Below are 24,608 nucleotides of genomic sequence, written 5' to 3'. Positions count from 1 at the left end.
CCGGTGTAATGAAGCGTGAAGTACATAGTCTGCAGTACTAATAATGTTTAACAACATGTCAGGAAGAAAATAATCAACTGGTAGTCGGACTATGGAAGGCAGTGGAACTGTTCGGAATCAGAGAATGAGTCTATGTTTTACTGTCGGCTATGGGCTGTGATTCTTTGGTCCCTTCGCCATTAGATTCCGATTCCTGGGGTGGCGATTTGATTGGTCACGATTCTCGCAATGTATTATTTGGTATAATGATTATGATGAAACGTGTTCAAAACTGGTTGCAGGTTAGAAAAGCTCCTTCGATTGCATGAACTTGACCTCAAAATGTCTTTTTACAAATTGAAAAAATATACATATATATTTTGTTTACATGCATATATATATACATATACACATACATACATATACAGCACGGGCCAAAAATTTGGACACACCTTCTCATTCACAACATGGTTCCAACCCCATTGATAAAGCAAGAAATTCCACTAATCAGCCCTGATAAGACACACCTGTGAAGTGAAAACCATTTCAGGTGACTACCCCTTGAAGCTCATGGAGAGAATGCCAAGAGTGTGTAAAGCAGTAATCGGAGCAAAGGGTGGCTATTTTGAAGAAGCTAGAATAGAAAACATGTTTTCAGTTATTTCACCTTTTTTTTGTTAAGTACATAACTCCACATGTGTTCATTCATAGTTTTGATGCCTTCAGTGACAAAATACAATGTAAATAGTCATGAAAATAAAGAAAACGCATTGAATGAGAAGGTGTGTCCAAACTTTTGGCCTGTACTATATATAAATATACATATATATATATATATATATATATATATATATATATATATATATATATATATATATATATATATATATATATACATATATATACACATATATATATACACACATACATATATATATACACAGACATATATATATATATATATATATATATACATATATATACATACATACATACATACATACATACATACATACATACATACATACATACATACATACATACATATATATATATATATATATATATATATATATATATATATATATATATATATATATATATATATATATATATATATATATATATATATAAATAATTCTTTTTTTAATTAGCTGTATATATTTTTTCCCTAAAATCTGTCTTGTTCAGCTACTTAGTACATTTTTGGGTAGAACTTCATTAAGCAATGCCAGTGTTCTTTTAGGTCAGGGGTCGGCAACCTTTACCAGTCAAAGAGCCATTTTGACCAGTTTCACAAATTAAAGATAACAATGGGAGCCACAAAAAATTTTTGAAATTTAAAATGAAATAACACTGCATAAAAAGTATTTTTTTTGCTTTGTGCTATATATAAACCACTGAAACCAGGGGTCTCAGACACGCTGCCCATACCTTAATATGGAACTTAAATGTTGGTGCGGCACGCAGGTTTTATATGAATGGCGCTTGTCAGCGTCATGCGTGCCGTGATGGTACAGCAAATAACACCCATTACAACCAGCGTGCCTGATCAGCCACACTTGCACACGTAGGTGACAGCAAGGCATACTTGATCAATAACCACACAGGTTACACTGACGGTTGCGGTATAAAAAAAAAAAAAAACTTTAACACTCTTACTAATAATGCGCCACACTGTGAACCCACACCAAAGAAGAATGACAAACACATTTCGGGAGAACATCTGCACCGTAACACAACATAAACACAACAGGACAAATACCCAGAATCCCATGCAGCCCTGACTCTTCCGGGCTACATTATACACCCCCGCTACCAAACCCCGCCCACCTCAACCGACGCACAGAGGGGGGGGGGGGGGTTGATGTGTGAGGGAGCAGGGTTGATGTGTGAGGGAGCAGGGTTGGGGTGGGGGCGGGGTTTGGTGGTAGCAGGAGTGTATAATGTAGCCCGGAAGAGTCAGGGCTGCATGGGATTCTGGGTATTTGTTCTGTTGTGTTTATATTGTGTTAAGGTGCAGATATTCTCCCGAAATGTGTTTGTCATTCTTGTTTGGTATTGGTTCAAAGTGTGGCGCATTATTAGTAAGAGTGTTAAAGTTGTTTTATATGGTCACCGTCAGTGTAACCTGTGTGGCTGTTGACCAAGTATGCCTTGCTGTCACATATGTGTGCAAGCAGAAGATGCATACTGCATAACAAGGGGTTGGGCTGGCAAGTTGTTAATACAGATTGTAGAGGGCGCCAAATGCTGTATCATCATGGCACACCCTTATTATAACTGTAAGGGTGAAAATCGGAGAATATTAATCCCCGGGAGTGTTCTGCAAGAGGCATTGAAATCCGGAAGTCTCCCGGGAAAATCGAGGGGTCGGCAATTAAGCTGCTGAGCCGCATCAGAGTGATCAAAGAGCCGCATGCGGCTCCGGAGCCGCGGGTTACCGACCCCTGTTTTAGGTAATATAGACATTTATCAAAGCTGTTTTATGTTTTATGATGAACTATAGGTAATCATAGAATTGGCACCCAATGTTATTGAAAAAGTATTGATTTTGAATCGAACATTGTTTTGAATCAAATCGTGTATATATATATATATATATATATACATATATATATATATATATATATACATACACACACAAACACACATCAATTGTATAGTTCCTGTAGGTCCCATTTATGTTCATAGCAGATGTCCTAGAATTGTATAGCTATTCTTAGTGGACGTACTGTATCGGTCATCACCTACAGTAGATGTCCTATATGTCATTTTATAGCTATTCTTAGTGGACGTACTGTATCGGTCATCACCTACAGTAGATGTCCTATATGTCATTTTATATCTATTCTTAGTGGACGTACTGTATCGGTCATCACCTACAGTAGATGTCCTATATGTCATTTTATAGCTATTCTTAGTGGACGTACTGTATCGGTCATCTCCTACAGTAGATGTCCTATATGTCATTTTATAGCTATTCTTAGTGGACGTACTGTATTGGTCATCACCTACAGTAGATGTCCTTTATGTCATTTTATAGCTTTTCTTAGTGGACATACTGTATCAGTCATCACCTACAGCAAATGTCCTATATGTCATTTTATAGCTATTCTTAGTGAACGTACTGTATCGGTCGTCACCTACAGTAAATGTCCTATATGTCATATTATAGCTATTCTTAGTGGACGTACTGTATCGATCATCAGTAGATGTCCTATATGTCATTTTATAGCTATTCTTAGTGGACGTACTGTATCGGTCATCACCTACAGTAGATGTCATATATGTCATTTTATAGCTATTCTTAGTGGACGTACTGTATCGGTCATCACCTACAGTAGATGTCCTATATGTCATTTTATAGCTATTCTTAGTGGACGTACTGTATCAGTCATCTACAGCAAATGTCCTATATGTCATTTTATAGCTATTCTTAGTGGACGTACTGTATCAGTCATCCTCTACAGCAAATGTCCTATATGTCATTTTATTGCTTTTCTTAGTGGACGTACTGTATCAGTCATCACCTACAGTAGATGTCCTATATGTCATTTTATAGCTATTCTTAGTGGACGTACTGTATCGGTCATCACCTACAGTAGACGTCCTATATGTCATTTTATAGCTATTCTTAGTGGACGTACTGTATCGGTCATCACCTACAGTATATGTCCCATATGTCATTTTATAGCTATTCCGAGTGGACGTACTGTATCGGTCATCACCTACAGTAGATGTCATATATGTCATTTTATAGCTATTCTTATTAGACGTACTGTATCGGTCATCACCTACAGTAGATGTCCTATATGTCATTTTATAGCTTTTTTTAGTGGACGTACTGTATCAGTCATCATCAACAGCAAATGTCCTATATGTCATTTTATATATATTCTTAGTGGACGTATTGTATCAGTCATCTACAGCAAATGTCCTATATGTCATTTTATATCTATTCTTAGTGGACGTACTGTATCGGTCATCACCGACAGTAGATGTCCTATATGTCATTTTATAGCTATTCTTAGTGTACGTACTGTATCGGTCATCAGTAGATGTCCTATATGTGTTCTTAAAGACAAAGTCCCTGTCATTAGGAGGTGACCTTGTTCTACTTCTAGTAGACACTTAGTCTACACAATGCGTGTCCGTGGTGGAGGTCCTACGGCTCTTCTTCCAGACGGTGTCTGGTGTGCACTGTTCATACTTATTGATGAGGTCTCAAATGTAGTCTTTGTGCGAGTCTCACAGCCATAATGAGTGACCTAGATGATCTCACAGTGGATGTCCTGTGGCTAGATGTCCTTCAAATGTCACTCATCTATGACTTCCCACGTCTACCTGGAGAGGACATCCGAGATCCACTCCTTATCCTGCTTCTATTCATAGAGTCCGTCCTCCTTTGACCCTTTCTGAAGGTCCCAGGTCTGTCGTGGTCCACTCCTGATTGTGGACTCTGTCTCAGGTCTTTGTCCAACTATCTGATGGTGACCTCTGTTGCCATCTATTGATCAAGTTGGGGTACAGCAAGGCCAGCTGGTCACCATCCTCAGCTCTCAGAGGACTCGATGCGGGGAAACAAAAACCTACATGTCCTTGTTATGCGTGTCTTTGGTTTATCTCTCCTGTTGTCAGGGTTACGAATTTGGGGTCCTAAATTGTCACATGACAGGATGTTCTTTGCAATAGTTCAGGGGTCGGCAACCCAAAATGTTGAAAGAGCCATATTGGACCAAAAATACAAAAACAAATCTGTCTGGAGCCGCAAAAAATTAAAAGCCATATTACATACAGATAGTGTGTCATGAGATATAAATTGAATTAATATGACTTAAAGGAAACTAAATGAGCTCAAATATAGCTACAAATGAGGCATAATTATGCAATATGTACATATAGCTAGCCTAAATAGCATGTTAGCATCGATTAGCTCGCAGTCATGCAGTGACCAAATATGTCTGATTAGCACTCCACACAAGTCAATAACATCAACAAAACTCACCTTTGTGGATTCATGCACAACGTTAAAAGTTTGGTGGACAAAATGAGACAGAAAAAGTGGCATAAAACACGTCCTAGAAAGTCGCAGAAAGATATACATGTAAACAAACTAAGGTGAGTTCAAGGACTGCCAAAATTAGTAGGACAAAACGGCGCTCGCCAAATACTCGAATCAGTGAAGCATGTTTAATATAAACAGTGTGCTTTATAACAATTAGGGAGGTTTGTGTCATGTTTGTCCTCCTACAGAAACCATATTAAAACAAAAAATATATTTTTTTCCCCTCAACTTTTTCCATTTTTCATACATTTTTGAAAAAGCTCCAGAGAGCCACTAGGGCGGCGTTAAAGAGCCGCATGCGGCTCTAGAGCCGCGGGTTGCCGACCCCTGCAATAGTTCAAAGCAAATAACGTTTCTAGTTCCGATTTTAGTATGCAACTAAAAAGATAAGATTGATGACCTGTAATTTCTTCACTTGATTCCACGCATTCTCTCTACTCATACTTGCCAACCCTCCCGGATTTTCCGGGAGACTCTCGAAATTCAGCGCCTCTCCCGAAAACCTCCCGGGACAAATTTTCTCCCGAAAATCTCCCGAAATTCAGGCGGAGCTGGAGGCCACGCCCCCTCCAGCTCCATGCGGACCTGAGTGACGTGTTGACAGCCTGTTCACACGTCCGCTTTCCCACAATATAAACAGCTAATGATCGAGGGCGAGTTCTTGGTTTCTTATGTGGGTTTATTGTACGGCAGTTTCATTAACGTCCTCCCAGCACGGTAACAACACACAACAACAGCATTTCGTCTACCGTAAAGCAGTTTGTCTGCCGTAAACAGCAATGTTGTGACACTTTTAAACAGGACAATACTGCCATCTACTGTACATGCATATGTGACCCACCCATAATGTGTCACATTTTTGTGTTGATTTATTTATTTTATTTTGTGGTTTGAATTCGTTTTTGGAGCTGTCATTACACATTTATCAGTATTCACATTGGTCAGTAGGGGGCAGTATGGCGTTTCTTCCCAATTGAATGCTATCACCTGCAGACCGGAAGTGTCTAGTCATTATGATGAGCGCGACCAGTCTGTGAACAATTGAAACGTCCTGTGTGCTTTTTCCTCCTGTACAACAGGTTAGTTTTGGTGAATCAACTCACTGAATAATATCCATGTGATCTTTATAAGTTTAAGTAGACATTCTGATGGTGGAGCCTAACTCTAAAGTGTTTGTGAGTTGTAGTTTGTATTTGTGAATGAATCCAGTACACAGCTGCAGTAATCAATACAAAATGGCGACTTGAGTACGCAATGTTTATATAGGAACTTCTGATCCTAATTCAGACTCCCAAATTAGAGCTCCCGTTTTCTTATTGATTTTATAATGTATATTTGTATAATGTGTGTGTTCTGAAATAGTGACAGAGAATAGAACAAGGATGGACAATTCAACCCTTAACTCAACAATGAGTAGATGAGTGTTATGTGTGTGTTTATGTGTAAATAAATGAACACTGAAATTCAAGTATTTATTTTATTTATATATATATATATATATATATATATATATATATATATATATATATATATATATATATATATATAAATAATTTATTATATATATATATATATATATATATATATATATATATATATATATATATATATATATAGCTAGAATTCACTGAAAGTCAAGTATTTTTTATATATATCTATCTTAACCACGCCCCCGACCACGCCCCCCAGCCCCCACCTCCCGAAATCGGAGGTCTCAAGGTTGGCAAGTATGTCTCTACTTGATTTCCAGGTGCGTCGATAAAATCAAAACTGATGTTTAATAATGTAGATACCGTGAGAAAATGAGGACACCTGACGACGGTTGCATCCCTACACGCAAAAAGGAGAAAATCTGTAATCGCTCGCACCTCGACTGTGTCACCCGTGCTATTATTTTTCCGACATATACGCCATAGGGGGGCGCTGTTCTCAAACCCCAAGAGTCGGTTTGACTTGAAAGTTCTCCCACTTGAGAGTGTTACGTCAAATCGGTGAAATTTAGTAGACACCTTTAGGGGACTGACATGCACGTGTGTAAAGTATGATAAAGATTGTGTGTTGGTTTTGTAGGTATTTTCCTATAGTTTACAAACCCCGTTTCCATATGAGTTGGGAAATTGTGTTAGATGTAAATATAAACGGAATACAATGATTTACAAATCATTTTTTAACCCATATTCAGTTGAATATGCTACAAAGACAACATATTTGATGTTCAAACATTTTGTTTTTTGCAAATAATGATTAACTTTAGAATTTGATGCCAACAACACGTGACAAAGAAGTTGGGAAAGGTGGCAATAAATACTGATAAAGTTGAGGAATGCTCATCAAACACTTATTTGGAACATCCCACAGGTGAACAGGCACATTGGGAACAGGTGGGTGCCATGATTGAGTATAAAAGTAGATTCCATGAAATGCTCAGTCATTCACAAACAAGGATGGGGCGAGGGTCACCATTTTGTCAACAAATGCGTGAGCAAATTGTTGAACAGTTTAAGAAAAACCTCTCAACCAGCTATTGCAAGGTTTTTTGGGATTTTACCATCTACGGTCCGTAATATCATCAAAGGGTTCCGAGAATCTGGAGAAATCACTCCACGTAAGCAAATAAGCCTGTGACCTTGGATCCCTCAGGCTGTACTGAATCAACAAGCGACATCAGTGTGTAAAGGATATCACCACATGGGCTCAGGAACACTTCAGAAACCCACTGTCAGTAACTACAGTTGGTCGCTACATCTGTAAGTGCAAGTTAAAACTCTCCTATGCAAGGCGAAAACCGTTTATCAACAACACCCAGAAACGCCGTCGGCTTCGCTGGGCCTGAGCTCATCTAAGATGGACTGATACAAAGTGGAAAAGTGTTCTGTGGTCTGACGAGTCCACATTTCAAATTGTTTTTGGAAACTGTGGACGTCGTGTCCTCCGGACTAAAGAGGAAAAGAACCATCCGGATTGTTATAGGCGCAAAGTTGAAAAGCCAGCATCTGTGATGGTATGGGGGTGTATTAGTGCCCAAGACATGGGTAACTTACACATCTGTGAAGGCGCCATTAATGCTGAAAGGTACATACAGGTTTTGGAGCAACATATGTTGCCATCCAAGCAACGTTACCATTGACGCCCCTGCTTATTTCAGCAAGACAATGCCAAGCCACGTGTTACATCAACGTGGCTTCATAGTAAAAGAGTGCGGGTACTAGACTGGCCTGCCTGTAGTCCAGACCTGTCTCCCATTGAAAATGTGTGGCGCATTATGAAGCCTAAAATACCACAACGGAGACCCCCGGACTGTTGAACAACTTAAGCTGTACATCAAGCAAGAATGGGAAAGAATTCCACCTGAGAAGCTTAAAAAATGTGTTTCTTCAGTTCCCAAACGTTTACTGAGTGTTGTTAGAAGGAAAGGCCATGTAACACAGTGGTGAACATGCCCTTTCCCAACTACTTTGGCATGTGTTGAAGCCATAAAATTCTAAGTTAATTATTATTTGCAAAAAAATAAAGTTTATGAGTTTGAACATCAAATATGTTGTCTTTGTAGTGCATTCAACTGAATATGGGTTGAAAAGGATTCCGTTTATATTTACATCTAACACAATTTCCCAACTCATATGGAAACGGGGTTTTTCTCAATTACACTAAACATGGGAGTTCAGTCAAAATAGGGACCTGTTGGCTATTAATGGAGTTTAAGTTAAAGTTAAAGTACCAATGATTGTCACACACACACACTAGGTGTGGTGAAATGTGTCCTCTGCATTTCACCCATCCCCTTGATCACCCCCTGGGAGGTGAGGGGAGCAGTGGGCAGCAGCGGTGCCACGCCCGGGGATCATTTTTGACGATTTAACCCCCAATTCCAACCCTTGATGCTGAGTGCCAAGCAGGGAGGTAATGGCTCCCATTTTTATAGTCTTTGGTATGACTCGGCCGGAGTTTGAACTCCCGACCTCCCGACCTCAGGGCGGACACTCTAACCACTAGGCCAATGAGAGAGCCCTCGTGTAAAAATTCAATTTGTGTTTTGGATCTCCTTGCATCCGCTTGCGTCTAGCGCTTCAAATCAGGAACACGTGTGTCCCCAGCGGAGCGGCTGCGCCGGAAATACCTCCGTTGTTATGAAACACGCTCATGGAATAACACCGGCTGCAGCTGGGCTTCACTGCAGTGGACTCTTCCAAAGCTGTCCCTGATACTTTGCACCTCTCTATTAGCCGCTGTCTGTTTCCTCGCAGATAATCCACGTGTCCTCCCAGGGGCCCGACGCATTGTGACCCGCCTTCCTCGTGGTCGTCGGCTGATGCCATGGAAACACACAGCGGCCTGGGGGCGTGTGTGCTGTGTTGTGCTACACGGCGTCTGCAAAGTGGCATCCTGCACGCGAGCGCAGAGTAAATAAGAAGGGTCGTTGCAGGCTTTGCTACACATCTTAAAATAAACCCATCGACGGCAGTACATTTGCTCATTTAACCTATTGTTACTATAACAATCTACATGGTTAATCTTTCTTCCCCACAATTTATCTGCTTTCTTTTGTATTTCAAGTTCCATTTTCTATCCGTTTTCTACCGCTTGGACAAGCGGACTCGGCCATCCAAAATGATTAATAATAAAAATTAAAAAAATATTTCATCATGTCCTCAACATGCAGAGGGTTAATACTGTAAGTATTGCACTTATTACGCACCAGCTGTTTAAACGTAGCGTACATTTTAATTGTAGTTTTTCATAACAAATTTGAAATCGCCATGTACAATCGCTAATGCTATTTAAGAGCATGTCAATAGCAAAGCCAATGTACATTAGCATCAAGATAACGCATTTTAGAAAAAGTGGAGACTTACTTAATTTACGCCAGGTCATTCCTTGTTTTGATTTATGGTTGGGGTTTTTTCAGTTTTTGGTGCACTTACTGTCATTTGGGTTTATTTTGGTGGCTCTTCCTGCTTCACGCTTGTCCCCCACCCGCTCCGAGACTATTTCAATCCAATCCAATCCACTTTATTTATATAGCACATTTAAACAACAAAATGTTTCCAAAGTGCTGCACAACAATATTAAACACAATTAAAAACAATATAAAATAAATATGATTAAAAACAATTTTAAAGGGTAAAACCAGTTAAAACAGTAAAAAGAAATCAAAATTTTAAAACACAGAGGACAACAGAGGACCACACAACTCACGTAGTGTTAAAAGCTAAATAATTTGTATTTATTTGTAAGACTATTACACCTTTTGCTTGTCAGGACTTTGTTTGGTGATTCACCGTCATGCACATTGTGGACATTTCTCCTGCCGATTTTGTTCACCCGTAAGTCCTTGCTGTTCTCCAGCAATTTTTGTTTAGTTATTTTTGCAACCTGTTGAGTTTTGGTTAGTGTAGCCTTCCCTGTGCTTCCAGAGCACTCCTCAGCCCTCGCCTTTTGTTTTTCAGCATCACTTTAAATGTTTTGTTTATTTACCTGCATATTAGGAACACACCAGCGATCGCCGTCATGCGACCCGGGCGTCACAACATTGGAGCGTTTTGTGAGTCAATGTCTTTGTTGGCATTGAAATGTGTATCAATACCTCGAGGTATTGTGGACACTTCTCTTGCCGCTTGTGTTTACCCGTAAGTCTTTGCTGTTCTCCAGCAATTTTTGTTTAGTTATTTTTGTAATATGTTGAGTTTTGATTAGCATAGTCTTCCCCATGCTTCCAGGGCACTTCCCAGCTCTCGCTTTTTGTTTTTCAGCATCACTTTAAATGTTTTATTTTTTTTCAACCTGCATATTAGGAACACACCAGCGATCGCAGTCATGTGACCCAGGTGTCACAACGTTGGAGCGTTTTGTGGGATAATTTCTTTGTTGGCATTGAAATTTGCATCAATACCTCGAGGTATTGTGGGCGCTTCTCCTTCCGCTTGTGTTTACCCGTAAGTCTTTGCTGTTCTCCAGCAGTACCGTTTAGTTATTTTTGTAACCTGTTGCGTTTTGATTAGCGTAGCCTTCCTTGTGCTTCCAGAGCACTTCCTATCTCTCGCCTTTTGTTTTCCAGCATCACTTAAAATAAAAATAAAAATGTTACCTGCATATCAGGAACACACCAGCGATCGCCGTCATGCGACACGAGCGTCACAACGTTGGAGCGTTTTGTGAGATAATTTCTTTGTTGGCATTGACATTTGCATCAATACCTCAAGGTATTGTGGACACTTTGTAAGTATTTGCTGTTCTCCAGCAATTCTGTTTAGTTATTTTTGTAACCTGTTGAGTTTTGATTAGCGTAGCCTTCCCCATGCTTCCAGGGCACTTGCCAGCTCTCGCCTTTTGTTTTTCAGCATCACTTTAAATTGTTTTTTTTTTTTTACCTGCATATTAGGAACACACCAGCGATTGCCGTCACGCGACCCGAGCGTCACAATGTTGGAACGTTGTGTGAGATAATTTCTTTGTTGGCATTGAAATTTGCATCAATACCTCGAGGTATTGTGGACGCTTCTCCTACCGCTTGTGTTTACCCGTAAGTCTTTGCTGTTCTCCAGTAATTCAGTTTAGTTATTTTTGTAACCTGTTGAGTTTTGATTAGCGTAGCCTTCCCTATGCTTCCAGGGCACTCCCCAGCTCTCGCTTTTTGTTTTTCAGCATCACTTTAAAAAAAAAAAAAATGTTTAACCTGCATATTAGGAACACACCAGCGGTCGCCGTCATGCGACCCGAGCGCCACAACGTTTTGAGAGTGAATTTCTTTGTTGGCATTGAAATTTGCATCAATACCTCGAAGTATTGTGGACGCTTCCCCTGCCGCTTGTGTTTACCCGTAAGTCCATGCTGTTCTCCAGCAATACCGTTTAGTTATTTTTGTAACCTGTTGTGTTTTGATTAGCGTAGCCTTGCCAGCTTTCGCCTTTTGTTTTCTAGCATCACTTAAAATAAAAATAAAAATTTACCTGCATATTAGGAACACACGAGCGATCGCCGTCATGCGACCTGAGCGTCGCATCGTTAGAGCGTTTTGTGAGTCAATTTCTTTGTTGGCATGGAAATTTGCATCAATACCTCGAGGTATTGTGGACGCTTCTCCTGCCGCTTGTGTTTACCCGTAAGTCTTTGCTGTTCTCCAGCAATTCCGTTTAGTTACTTTTGTAACCTGTTGAGTTTTGATTAGCGTAGCCTTCCCCATGCTTCCAGAACACTCCCCAGCTCTCGTCTTGTTTTTCAGCATCACTTTAAATGTAAAAAACATTTTTACATGCATATTAGGAACACACCAGCGGTTGCAGTCATGCGACCCGAGCGCCACAACGTTTTGAGAGTGAATTTCTTTGTTGGCATTGAAATTTGCATCAATACCTTGAAGTATTGTGGACGCTTCCCCTGCCGCTTGTGTTTACCCGTAAGTCCATGCTGTTCTCCAGCAATACCATTTAGTTATTTTTGTAACCTGTTGCGTTTTGATTAGCGTAGTCTTGCCAGCTTTCGCCTTTTGTTTTCCAGCATCACTTAAAATAAAAATAAAAATGTACCTGCATATTAGGAACACACCAGCGATCGCCGTCATGCGACCTGAGCGTCGCATCGTTGGAGCGTTTTGTGAGTCAATTTCTTTGTTGGCATGGAAATTTGCATCAATACCTCGAGGTATTGTGGACGCTTCTCCTGCCGCTTGTGTTTACCCGTAAGTCTTTGCTGTTCTCCAGCAATTCCGTTTAGTTATTTTTGTAACCTGTTGAGTTTTGATTAGCGTAGCCTTCCCCATGCTTCCAGAGCACTCATCAGCTCTCGTCTTATTTTTCAGCTTCACTTTAAATGTAAAAAAAAATGTTTACCTGCATATTAGGAACACACCAGCGGTCGCCGTCATGCGACCCGAGCGTCACAACGTTTTGAGAGTGAATTTCTTTGTTGGCATTGAAATTTGCATCAATACCTCGAAGTATTGTGGACGCTTCCCCTGCCGCTTGTGTTTACCCATAAGTCCATGCTGTTCTCCAGCAATACCATTTAGTTATTTTTGTAACCTGTTGCGTTTTGATTAGCGTAGTCTTGCCAGCTTTCGCCTTTTGTTTTCCAGCATCACTTAAAATTAAAATAAAAATGTACCTGCATATTAGGAACACACCAGCGATCGCCGTCATGCGACCTGAGCGTCGCATCGTTGGAGCGTTTTGTGAGTCAATTTCTTTGTTGGCATGGAAATTTGCATCAATACCTCGAGGTATTGTGGACGCTTCTCCTGCCGCTTGTGTTTACCCGTAAGTCTTTGCTGTTCTCCAGCAATTCCGTTTAGTTATTTTTGTAACCTGTTGAGTTTTGATTAGCGTAGCCTTCCCCATGCTTCCAGAGCACTCATCAGCTCTCGTCTTATTTTTCAGCTTCACTTTAAATGTAAAAAAAAAATGTTTACCTGCATATTAGGAACACACCAGCGGTCGCCGTCATGCGACCCGAGCGTCACAACGTTTTGTGAGTCAATTTCTTTGCTGGCATTGAAATTTGCAACAATACCTCGAGGTGCTGGAGAACAGCAAAAACTTACGGCAGGAGACCTTGCATCAATACCTCAAGGTTTTGTGGGCGCTTCTCCCGCCGTAAGTTTTTGCTGTTCTCCAGCAATTCTCTTTAGTTATTTTTGTAACCTGTTGAGTTTTAAATTTGCGTAGCCTTCCCCTTGCTTTCAGAGCACTTCCTAGCTCTCGACTTTTGTTTTCCAGCATCACTTTAAATTTAAAAAACATTTTTACCTGCATATTAGGAACACACCAGCGGTCGCCGTCATGCGACCCGAGCGTCACAACGTTTTGTGAGTCAATTTCTTTGCTGGCATTGAAATTTGCAACAATACCTCGAGGTGCTGGAGAACAGCAAAAACTTACGGCAGGAGACCTTGCATCAATACCTCGAGGTTTTGTGGGCGCTTCTCCCGCCGTAAGTTTTTGCTGTTCTCCAGCAATTCTCTTTAGTTATTTTTGTAACCTGTTGAGTTTTAAATTTGCGTAGCCTTCCCCTTGCTTTCAGAGCACTTCCTAGCTCTCGACTTTTGTTTTCCAGCATCACTTTAAATTTAAAAAACATTTTTACCTGCATATTAGGAACACACCAGCGGTCGCTGTCATGCGACCCGAGCGTCACAACGTTTTGTGAGTCAATTCCTTTGCTGGCATTGAAATTTGCAACAATACCTCGAGGTGCTGGAGAACAGCAAAAACTTACGGCAGGAGACCTTGCATCAATACCTCGAGGTATTGATGCAAGGTGTCCTGCCGTAAGTTTTTGCTGTTCTCCAGCAATTCCGTTTAGTTATTTTTGTAACCTGTTGAGTTTTGATTAGCGTAGCCTTCCCTATGCTTCCAGAGCACTCATCAGCTCTTGTCTTATTTTTCAGCTTCACTTTAAATGTAAAAAAAAATGTTTACCTGCATATTAGGAACACACCAGCGGTCGCCGTCATGCGACCCGAGCGTCACAACGTTTTGTGAGTCAATTTCTTTGCTGGCATTGAAATTTGCAACAATACCTCGAGGTGCTGGAGAACAGCAAAAACTTACGGCAGGAGACCTTGCATCAATACCTCGAGGTTTTGTGGGCGCTTCTCCCGCCGTAAGTTTTTGCTGTTCTCCAGCAATTCTCTTTAGTTATTTTTGTAACCTGTTGAGTTTTAAATTTGCGTAGCCTTCCCCTTGCTTTCAGAGCACTTCCTAGCTCTCGACTTTTGTTTTCCAGCATCACTTTAAATTTAAAAAACATTTTTACCTGCATATTAGGAACACACCAGCGGTCGCTGTCATGCGACCCGAGCGTCACAACGTTTTGTGAGTCAATTCCTTTGCTGGCATTGAAATTTGCAACAATACCTCGAGGTGCTGGAGAACAGCAAAAACTTACGGCAGGAGACCTTGCATCAATACCTCGAGGTATTGATGCAAGGTGTCCTGCCGTAAGTTTTTGCTGTTCTCCAGCAATTCCGTTTAGTTATTTTTGTAACCTGTTGAGTTTTAAATTAGCGTAGCCTTCCCCATGCTTCCAGAGCACTTTTGTTTTTCAGCATCACTTAAAAAAAAATTTTTTTTTTAACCTGCATATTAGGAACACACCATCGATCGCCGTCATGCAACCCGAGCGTCACAACGTTGGAGCGTTCAGTGAGTACATTTTTTTGTCGGCATGAAAATTTGCATCAATACCTCGAGGTAGGTTGGCTGAGTCCGCTCTCAGTGCTGCTGGAGTGATCACTACGTGCTCAAGTTCACACTGTTGGATTTTGTGTGAATCCGTGCCCGGTAGGACCAGCGGGATTTGATCGGTACCAAAACGCGGGGCACTCGTGTTTGTTTGCGTTCCAAGCACACATGTGCACTGGCGAAGCAATTACACGAGTGCGCCTGTGTTCACGTTAAACTTTAACGCACACTCGTGCTTCAAACGACCTCAAAAAATGAAGTGGCCACGACTCCTCGGTGCGCGCACACACCTCGGCGTTCACCCTATTTCATGGCCTGGCGGCCGTGTTCCTGTCGGGGGTCACTTACTTCTTGCTGCTGCTCATGTCGCCGGCTGGTGTGTGACCGACGTCCTTTCGCTGAATGTCCTGGGACCTGACAGAGACACACAGGCGGCGTTAAAACATCCTCCACTGTGACAGATGAAGTAGTGGATGATGATGATGAAACAGCAATGGAGAATGTTATACACCCTAAAGACACTTCATTAGGTACACCTTTGTTCTTGAATAGTATCATCACTTTATAATTGTTATTATTACTGCTGCTCTTTGCAAGGGGAGTTTTTTTTTACTACTAAAGCTGCCTTACTTAGCTGCAAAAAACAAGAACTTGCAACTTAAAAAAAAAAAGCAACTGAAAATTGTCCACTTATATTAATTAAAAAAATAATAATGTAATCCTTTTAATTGTGTTATTAGTTATTAATTTATTTAATTCTTACAATGTAAAAACAATTATATTCATATTGTTTTGAAATTCGTAATTATTAAATAAAAACCTGAAAACATTTTTTAAAGAAAAAAAACTGAGCATTGATTATTCTTTTTGTTGGATTGTGTACCTAATGGGTGTCCTGTTATGTGGCATCATTTTGTCCAGATTCTGTCATAAAATATATACAAACAACAATGTATTAATTGATCCAATTCACCAAAACAAACAAGAGAACATCCTGTAGAGTGCTGGAAATGACAATATGTATCCTCTATACAAGTTGTACTACAATGCAAACATTACTGCAGTTTTCAATGGGAGCTTTTTTTTCTACTAATTGGCTGCTTTATTGAGCTACAAGAAACAGCAACTTGTACCTTGGATAAAAAAAAAATTAAAAAAATTGTCCACCTGTATTATTAAAAATATATATTTATATTTTTTTTAATATGAATTAATTTAAATGTTAATTAATTTTAAAAAAAATCCTTTTATTTTTACAATGTAAAAAAATTGTCATATTTTTTCAAATTGGAAATTCATAAATAAAAACGTCAAAAAGCAATACAATACATATATAATATATAATACATTTAACATTATATGAATACAATCAAAACTGAGCATTATTTTCCTTTTTGTTGGATATAGATTATGTACCTAATGAAGTGTCTAGTGGGCGTCCTGCTATGTGGCATCCTTTTGTCCAGATTTTGCCATACATATATATATACATACATATATATATATATACACACACACACACACATACATACATACATACACACACACATTAACACGTATACACACATACAGGTAAAAGCCAGTAAATTATGGCACCCCAAATTATGGCACCCCAAACCATCACTGATGGTGGAAACTTTACACTAGACTTCAGGCAACGTGGATCCTGTGCCTCTCCTGTCTTCCTCCAGACTCTGGGACCTCGATTTCCAAAGGAAATGCAAAATTTGCATGGTTGGGTGATGGTTTGGGGTGCCATGTCATCTGCTGGTGTCGGTCCACTCTGTTTCCTGAGATCCAGGGTCAACGCAGCCGTCTACTAGCAAGTTTTAGAGCACTTCATGCTTCCTGCTGCTGACCTGCTCTATGGAGATGGAGATTTGAAGTTCCAACAGGACTTGGCGCCTGAACACAGCGCAAAATCTACCCGTGCCTGGTTTACGGACCATGGTATTTCTGTTCTAAATTGGCCCGCCAACTCCCCTGACCTTAGCCCCATAGAAAATCTGTGGGGTATTGTGAAAAGGAAGATGCAGAATGCCAGACCCAAAAACGCAGAAGAGTTGAAGGCCACTATCAGAGCAACCTGGGCTCTCATAACACCTGAGCAGTGCCAGAAACTCATCGACTCCATGCCACGCCGCATTAACGCAGTAATTGAGGCAAAAGGAGCTCCAACCAAGTATTGAGTATTGTACATGCTCATATTTTTCATTTTCATACTTTTCAGTTGGCCAACATTTCTAAAAATCCCTTTTTTGTATTAGCCTTAAGTAATATTCTAATTTTGTGACACACGGAATTTTGGATTTTCATTTGTTGCCACTTCAAATCATCAAAATTAAATGAAATAAACATTTGAATGCATCAGTCTGTGTGCAATGAATAAATATAATGTACAAGTTACACCTTTTGAATGCAATTACTGAAATAAATCAAGTTTTTCAAAACATTCTAATTTACTGGCTTTTACCTGTATATACATACATATATATATACACATACATATATATATACACATACATATACATACATACATACACATTGATATATATATATATATATATATATATATATATATCAATGTATTAATTGATCCAATTCACCAAAACAAACAATAGAAAATCCCGTAGAGTGCTGGTAATGACAATATTTATCCTTTATATACTAGTTGCACTACAATGCAAACATTGCTGCAGTTTGCAATGAGAGTTTTTTTCTACTATTTGTCTGCTTTATTGAGCTACAAGAAACAGCAACTTGCAACCTGAATAAAAACGACCAAAATTGTCCACTTGCATAAATTTGAAACAATATTATTTTAATATTAAATGTTAAATAATTATTATTATTATTCCTAATTATTTATTTAATTTTTGCTCTGGAAAAAATAGTCCTCATTTTCACATTTGAAATGAATAAATAAAAACTTTAAGAAACAATACCCAGGATATAATAATACTTTGAAACATTACATGAATACAACAACAAAAATAAAAAAAAACGAAAAATGTCCACTTGTATCAATTTAACACAATATTATTTTTTAACATTAATTAATTCAAATCATATTTTATTATCATTAATGTATTCATAAATTTTTGCATTGCTAACATTGCTGCAGTTTGCAAGGGTAGCTTTTTTCTACTATTTGTCTGCTTTACTGAGCTACAAGAAACAGCAACTTGTAACTTGGATAAAAAAATTTAAAAAAATTGTCCAGTTGTATGAAAACAATATGTATCAAAATTTAAAAAAAAAAAATTTTATAATTAATTTTAATTAATTATTATGTATTAACATATATATTAATATGTATGTATTAACTTAACTCTTGCAATGTAAAGTAACATAAGGTCATAACTTTTCAAATTCAAGGATATCAAACAGTACATAAATACAACCATGCGTTAATATCATTAATATAAGCATTAATATCATTTTTGTTGGATATAGATTGTGTCCCTAATGAAGTGTCTAATGGGTGTCCTGCTATGTGGCATCATTTTGTCCAGATTTTGCCATAAAATATATACAGACAACAATGTATTAATTGATCCAATTAACAAAAACAAACAATAGAACATTGTGTAGAGTGCTGGAAATGACAATATTTATCCTCTATACTAGTTGTACTACAATGCAAACATTTGCTGCAGTTTCTAATATTTTTCTGCTTTATTTAACTACAAGAAACAGCAACTTTTAACTTGGATTAAAAAAAAATAAAAAATAAAATAAAAAATTGTTCACTTGTATGAAAACTATCTTAAAATTCCCAAAAAATATAATTTTTAATACAAATTAATTCAATTTTGATTATGTATTAATATATTAACTTAATTCTTGCAATGTGAAGTAATATATGGTCATAATTTTTTGAATTTGAAATTAATGAATACAATTAATTCTTGCAATGTGAAGTAATATATGGTCATAATTTTTTGAATTTGAAATTAATGAATACAATTAATTATTGCAATGTGAAGTAATATATGGTCATAATTTTTCAAATTAATGTATAAAACCAAGGATATGAAACATCCTTATAATCCATCCATTTTCTATCGCTTGTCCCTTTTGGGGTCAAGCAATAATATCCTTTTAGTTGGATATAGATTGTGTCCCTAATGAAGTGTCTAATGGGTTGTCATGCTATGTGGCATCATTTTGTCCAGATTTTGCCATAAAATATATACAGACAATGTATTAATTGATGCAATTAACAAAAACAAACAATAGAACATTGTGTAGAGTGCTGGAAATGACTATATGTATCCTCTATACTAGTTGTACTACAATGCAAACATTTGCTGCAGTTTCTAATATTTTTCTGCTTTATTAACTACAAGAAACAGCAACTTGTAACTTGGACTAAAAAATAAAAAAATAAAAAATAAATTATTAAAAAAATTGTCCACTTGTATGAAAACAATACATATTAAAATTCCCAAAAAATATAATTTTTAATAAAAATTAAAAATTAATTCAATTTTGATTATTTATTAATGTATTAACTTAATTCTTGCAATGTGAAGTAATATATGGTCATAATTTTTTAAATTAATGAATAAAACCAAGGATATGAAACATCCTTATAATCCATCCATTTTCTACCGCTTGTCCCTTTTGGGGTCAAGCAATAATATCCTTTTAGTTGGATATAGATTGTGTCCCTAATGAAGTGTCTAATGGGTGTCCTGCTATGTGGCATCATTTTGTCCAGATTTTGCCATAAAATATATACAGACAACAATGTATTAATTGATCCAATTCACAAAAACAAACAATAGAACATTGTGTAGAGTGCTGGAAATGACAATATGTATCCTCTATACTAGTTGTACTACAATGCAAACATTTTCTACTATTTTTCTGCTTTATTTAACTACAAGAAACAGCAACTTGTAACTTGATTTAAAAAAAAAAAATTGTACACTTGTATGAAAATATGTATTAACATTTCCAAAAAATATAATTTTTAATAACAATTAATTAAATTTGGATTATTTATTAATCTATTAACTTCATTCTTGCAATGTAAAGTAACATATGGTGTATTTGAAATTAATGAATAAAATTTATTCTTGCAATGTAAAGTGATATATGGTCAGAATTTTTCAAATGTGAAATTAATGAATACAAACGTCAAGGATATGAAACATTACATGAACACAATCATGCATTAATGTCCTTTTTGTTGGCTACAGAGTGTGTACCTAATGAAGTGTCCAGTGGGAGTCCTGCTATGTGGCCATATAATAGATATATAGAATAGCTAACAATGTATTTATTGATCCAATGACCAAAAGAAAGAGTAAAAGAAAAGTAACATGTATATATCATTATAAAAGAAAATATGTTGTAGTAATTACACTACAATGCATGTCAATGACTTACAGCTGCAGAGTTGATCTTTGCCTCCTTCTTCTCCTTCTCCTTCTCCTTCTTCTTCTCTGGCTGGGAGAAGGTGAAGAAGTGTCCCTCCTGCAGAGCTCCACTCAAGTTTGTAAGTGACGCTCAGCTGCTCGCCCGTCAAAGCCACTCCTTCTGGGGCAGGACGAGGAGACACGCACCGCTGCTGCTGCTGCTGCTGGTCCTCCATCATAATCATCATCATCGTCGTCATCATCATAACCATAATCATAACCATCCGCCAGGCCCTAAAATAAATAAAGTATATGATATGGGGTGAACTTTTGTCTAAAAAGTTGATGAATTAGTCAATATCAGTTTGTATTATGAAGTAGTAAGTCAAGTTGGTCTCTTTGCTGTTTATATACTTTCAATGTACAGCGACCTCTGCTGGTGTTTTTGTGGTATGACACCCTTCATGAGTCTCATATTAATAAATGTTCCAAGAGCAACAACTATACGCTTTAAGTCAGGCCTGGGCAATTATTTTGACTCGGGGGGCCAAATATGGAGAAAAAAAATGTGTCTGTGGGCCGAGTGGCCGTGCCAGCAACCTGAGGGTTCCTGGTTCGATCCCCACCTTCTACCAACCCCGTCACGTCCGTTGTGTCCTTGAGCGAGACACTTCACCCTTGCTCCTGATGGGTCGTGGTTAGGGCCTTGCAGTGTGTGAATGTGTGTGTAAATGGGTGAATGTGGAAATAGTGTCAAAGCACTTTGAGTACCTTGAAGGTAGAAAAGCGCTATACAAGTATAACCCTTTTCTTTTCTTTTAATATCTATTTTTAGGAACACTAATACAAAACCTCACAATAATGTCTGAATGCTAAAAACGTTATGACAGACCCATCCATCCATCTTCTTCCGCTTATCCGAGGTCGGGTCGCGGGGGCAGCAGCCTAAGCAGGGAAGCCCAGACTTCCCTCTCCCCAGCCACTTCGTCCAGCTCTTCCTGTGGGACCCCGAGGCGTTCCCAGGCCAGCCGGGAGACATAGTCTTCCCAACGTGTCCTGGGTCTTCCCCGCGGCCTCCTACCGGTCGGACGTGCCCTAAACACCTCCCTAGGGAGGCGTTCAGGTGGCATCCTGACCAGATGCCCGAACCACCTCATCTGGCTCCTCTCGATGTGGAGGAGCAGCGGCTACTTTACTTTGAGCTCCTCCCGGATGGCAGAGCTTCTCACCCTATCTCTAAGGGAGAGACCCGCCACCCGGCGGAGGAAACTCATTTCGGCCGCTTGTATCCGTGATCTTGTCCTTTCGGTCATAACCCAAAGCTCATGACCATAGGTGAGGATGGGAACGTAGATCGACCGGTAAATTGAGAGCTTTGCCTTCCGGCTCAGCTCCTTCTTCACCACAACGGATCGATACAGCGTCCGCATTACTGAAGACGCCGCACCGATCCGCCTGTCGATCTCACGATCCACTCTTCTCTCACTCGTGAACAAGACTCCGAGGTACTTGAACTCCTCCACTTGGGGCAAGATCTCCTCCCCAACCCGGAGATGGCACTCCACCCTTTTCCGGGCGAGAACCATGGACTCGGACTTGGAGGTGCTGATTCTCATCCCAGTCGCTTCACACTCAGCTGCGAACCGATCCAGGTTCGCAGCTGAGTTATGACAGACCGCCTTAAAAAAACTGAATGGAATTTAAAAGTTTTTTTTACTGAATGAGACACAGGGCACGTCCGACCGGTAGGAGGCCACTGGGAAGACCCAGGACACGTTGGGAAGACTATGTCTCCCGGCTGGCCTGGGAACGCCTCGGGATCCCCCGGGAAGAGCTGGACGAAGTGGCTGGGCAGAGGGAAGTCTGGGCGTCTCTGCTCAGGCTGCTGCCCCCGCGACCCGACCTCGGATAAGCGGAAGAAGATGGATGGAACGTCACACCCACTCTCCATCGACATATTTTACAATCAAGCGAAACGCAACAAAAATGCACCAAAAACAGTGAAATATGAACTTGAAGGGTAAAAAAAACAAAAAAAACACATACAATCTGATACATCTGATGTATCACTAAGCTTTAGAACTTTGTTGTAAAAATCTCCTTCCGTGTCTGTCCCTGACACCCACATTTCAGGCTCTGGAAACACTCAGTGGAAACGCTCCCCACCCACACTGCTTGGTGCCTCGTCTGAGCTGCTGTGACTTAGATTGCCATAGTAACGAATTAGATTACCATAGTAACTAATTAGATTACCATAGTAACTAGTATATCATGCAAAAGCGCAGATTCCAACCATTGAAATACTTAGTATAGTTCAAGACTTACGGTCATTTGAAAACATCACTGCACATCATAATGGCGGCTACAGTTTCCATCTTAAAGTGTCACAGCGGGGTTGCAGCCTGCTGCGGGGTCGTTTTCCCGGAATGCAGAACGGACAACTCCGGACGAAAGCGTGCAGGTAGGAGATTATTTATTTCTCATAAATCAAACCCGTAGATAGAAACAGACAAAAACAAAACAAAAAGGGATGTGTGTCCATCGCACGGGAAGCTAAGGTAAGTTACTTAGCACAGGAATCATGAACCTGGAAACCAGAATACCAACATAACTGTTGCGAATGCAAACAATGAAGCCAGACCGAGTCTGATTAGTGCTCGACAGCAGGTGAACGTGCCGAACACTAATCAGAGGCAGGTGAAACTAATTAGTACCCATGGTAACCAAAACAAACCCAGAAGTGCACAAAACAGGAACTCAGGGAGTCCAAAACTAACAGAACATAACTATACAAAACATGATCCGGCCACGGATCATGACATAAAGATCTAAAAAAAATTAATTGGGATTTGTCCGGCGGGCCAGATTGAAAAGCTTAACAGGACGCATGTGGCCCCCGGGGCCTTTATTTGCCCAGGTCTGCTTTAAGTGTTGGTTTTATGAAATGATGTTCCTCAAACAGTGTTGTATTATATTTGGTCATATTTGGACACTTAAATACAAAATCAAGTTCACGCGTGCTGTGTTTTGTATAGCACACAGGTGTCAAACTCAAGGCCCGGGGGCCAATTCTGGCCCGGAACAAATACGTTTCAATAAAATACTTATTTTTTACTAAATGCATTCTTTCTTTCAATTTTGAAAGAAAAAAAATGCATATTTTAAACCTGTTTTTTTTTTTTTTTTTTTTTTTTGCACACTGGCTACTCTAAAGCAATGGTCCCCAACCACCGGGCCGCAGCCCAGTACCGGTCCGTGGATCGATTGGTACCGGGCCGCACAAGCAATTGAAAAAAAAAAAAAAATATATATATATATATATATATATATAATTTTTTTTTTTTTTTTTTTTTTAATTAAATCAACATAAAAAACACAAGATACACTTACAATTAGTGCACCAACCCAAAAAACCTCCCCCTCCATTCGCACAAAAGGGTTGTTTCTTTCTGTTATTAATATTTATGGTTCCTACATTATATATCAATACAGTCTGCAGGGATACAGTCCGTAAGCACACATGATTGTATTTTTTTATGACCAAAAAAAAAAAAAAAAAAAAAAAAACATCCCCCCGGTCCGTGGGACAAATTTTCAAGCGTTAACCGGTCCGCAGTTACAAAAAGGTTGGGGACCACTGCTCTAAAGTATACCAAATACCATACTATTGTCCCTTGGCCAGACATCATGCACACTCATACTGCACTTGACAACAGACGGATCCAGTATTTCAGCGGCGTTCTCCTTGCATCACGCCCCCTTTATTGTTCACCCTCCTGGGGGTTGTCTCATGTTTGGATTGAGTGCACAGGTGTCAAACTCAAGGCCCGGGAGCCAGTTCTGGCCCACCACATCATTATTCTATGTGGCCCGCGAAAGCCTGGAAAAAATAGGTTTCAATTAAATACTTAATTTTATTTATTTATTTTTACTAAATGCATTAATTCTTCCAATTTTGACAGAAAAAAAATGCATATTTTAAACTAGAGATGTCCGATATTATCGGCCGATAAA

At 39.1% G+C, this 24,608-nt stretch overlaps 1 protein-coding gene across 1 annotated transcript in view; it reads right to left on the bottom strand.

Moving 5' to 3' along the window:
* slc4a4a (solute carrier family 4 member 4a) overlaps window positions 1-20,845 on the bottom strand; it is a 187,917-nt gene extending 167,072 nt beyond the window's left edge. Inside the window, exons 1-2 of the mRNA XM_061980408.1 lie at window positions 20,626-20,845; window positions 15,574-15,639 (exon numbers count right to left, since the gene is read on the bottom strand). Of these exons, the coding sequence (XP_061836392.1) occupies window positions 15,574-15,590 (17 nt within the window). The 5' untranslated portion in view covers window positions 15,591-15,639; window positions 20,626-20,845. The remainder of the gene's footprint in view (window positions 1-15,573; window positions 15,640-20,625) is intronic.
* Window positions 20,846-24,608: the final 3,763 nt, after the last annotated feature.

This window comes from Nerophis lumbriciformis, linkage group LG20 (genome assembly GCF_033978685.3).
Source record: "Nerophis lumbriciformis linkage group LG20, RoL_Nlum_v2.1, whole genome shotgun sequence".
In the NCBI taxonomy this organism is placed as follows: domain Eukaryota; kingdom Metazoa; phylum Chordata; class Actinopteri; order Syngnathiformes; family Syngnathidae; genus Nerophis; species Nerophis lumbriciformis.
The sequence above is the reverse complement of the archived record's forward strand: the minus strand, read 5'-3'. Positions and strand labels throughout refer to the sequence as shown.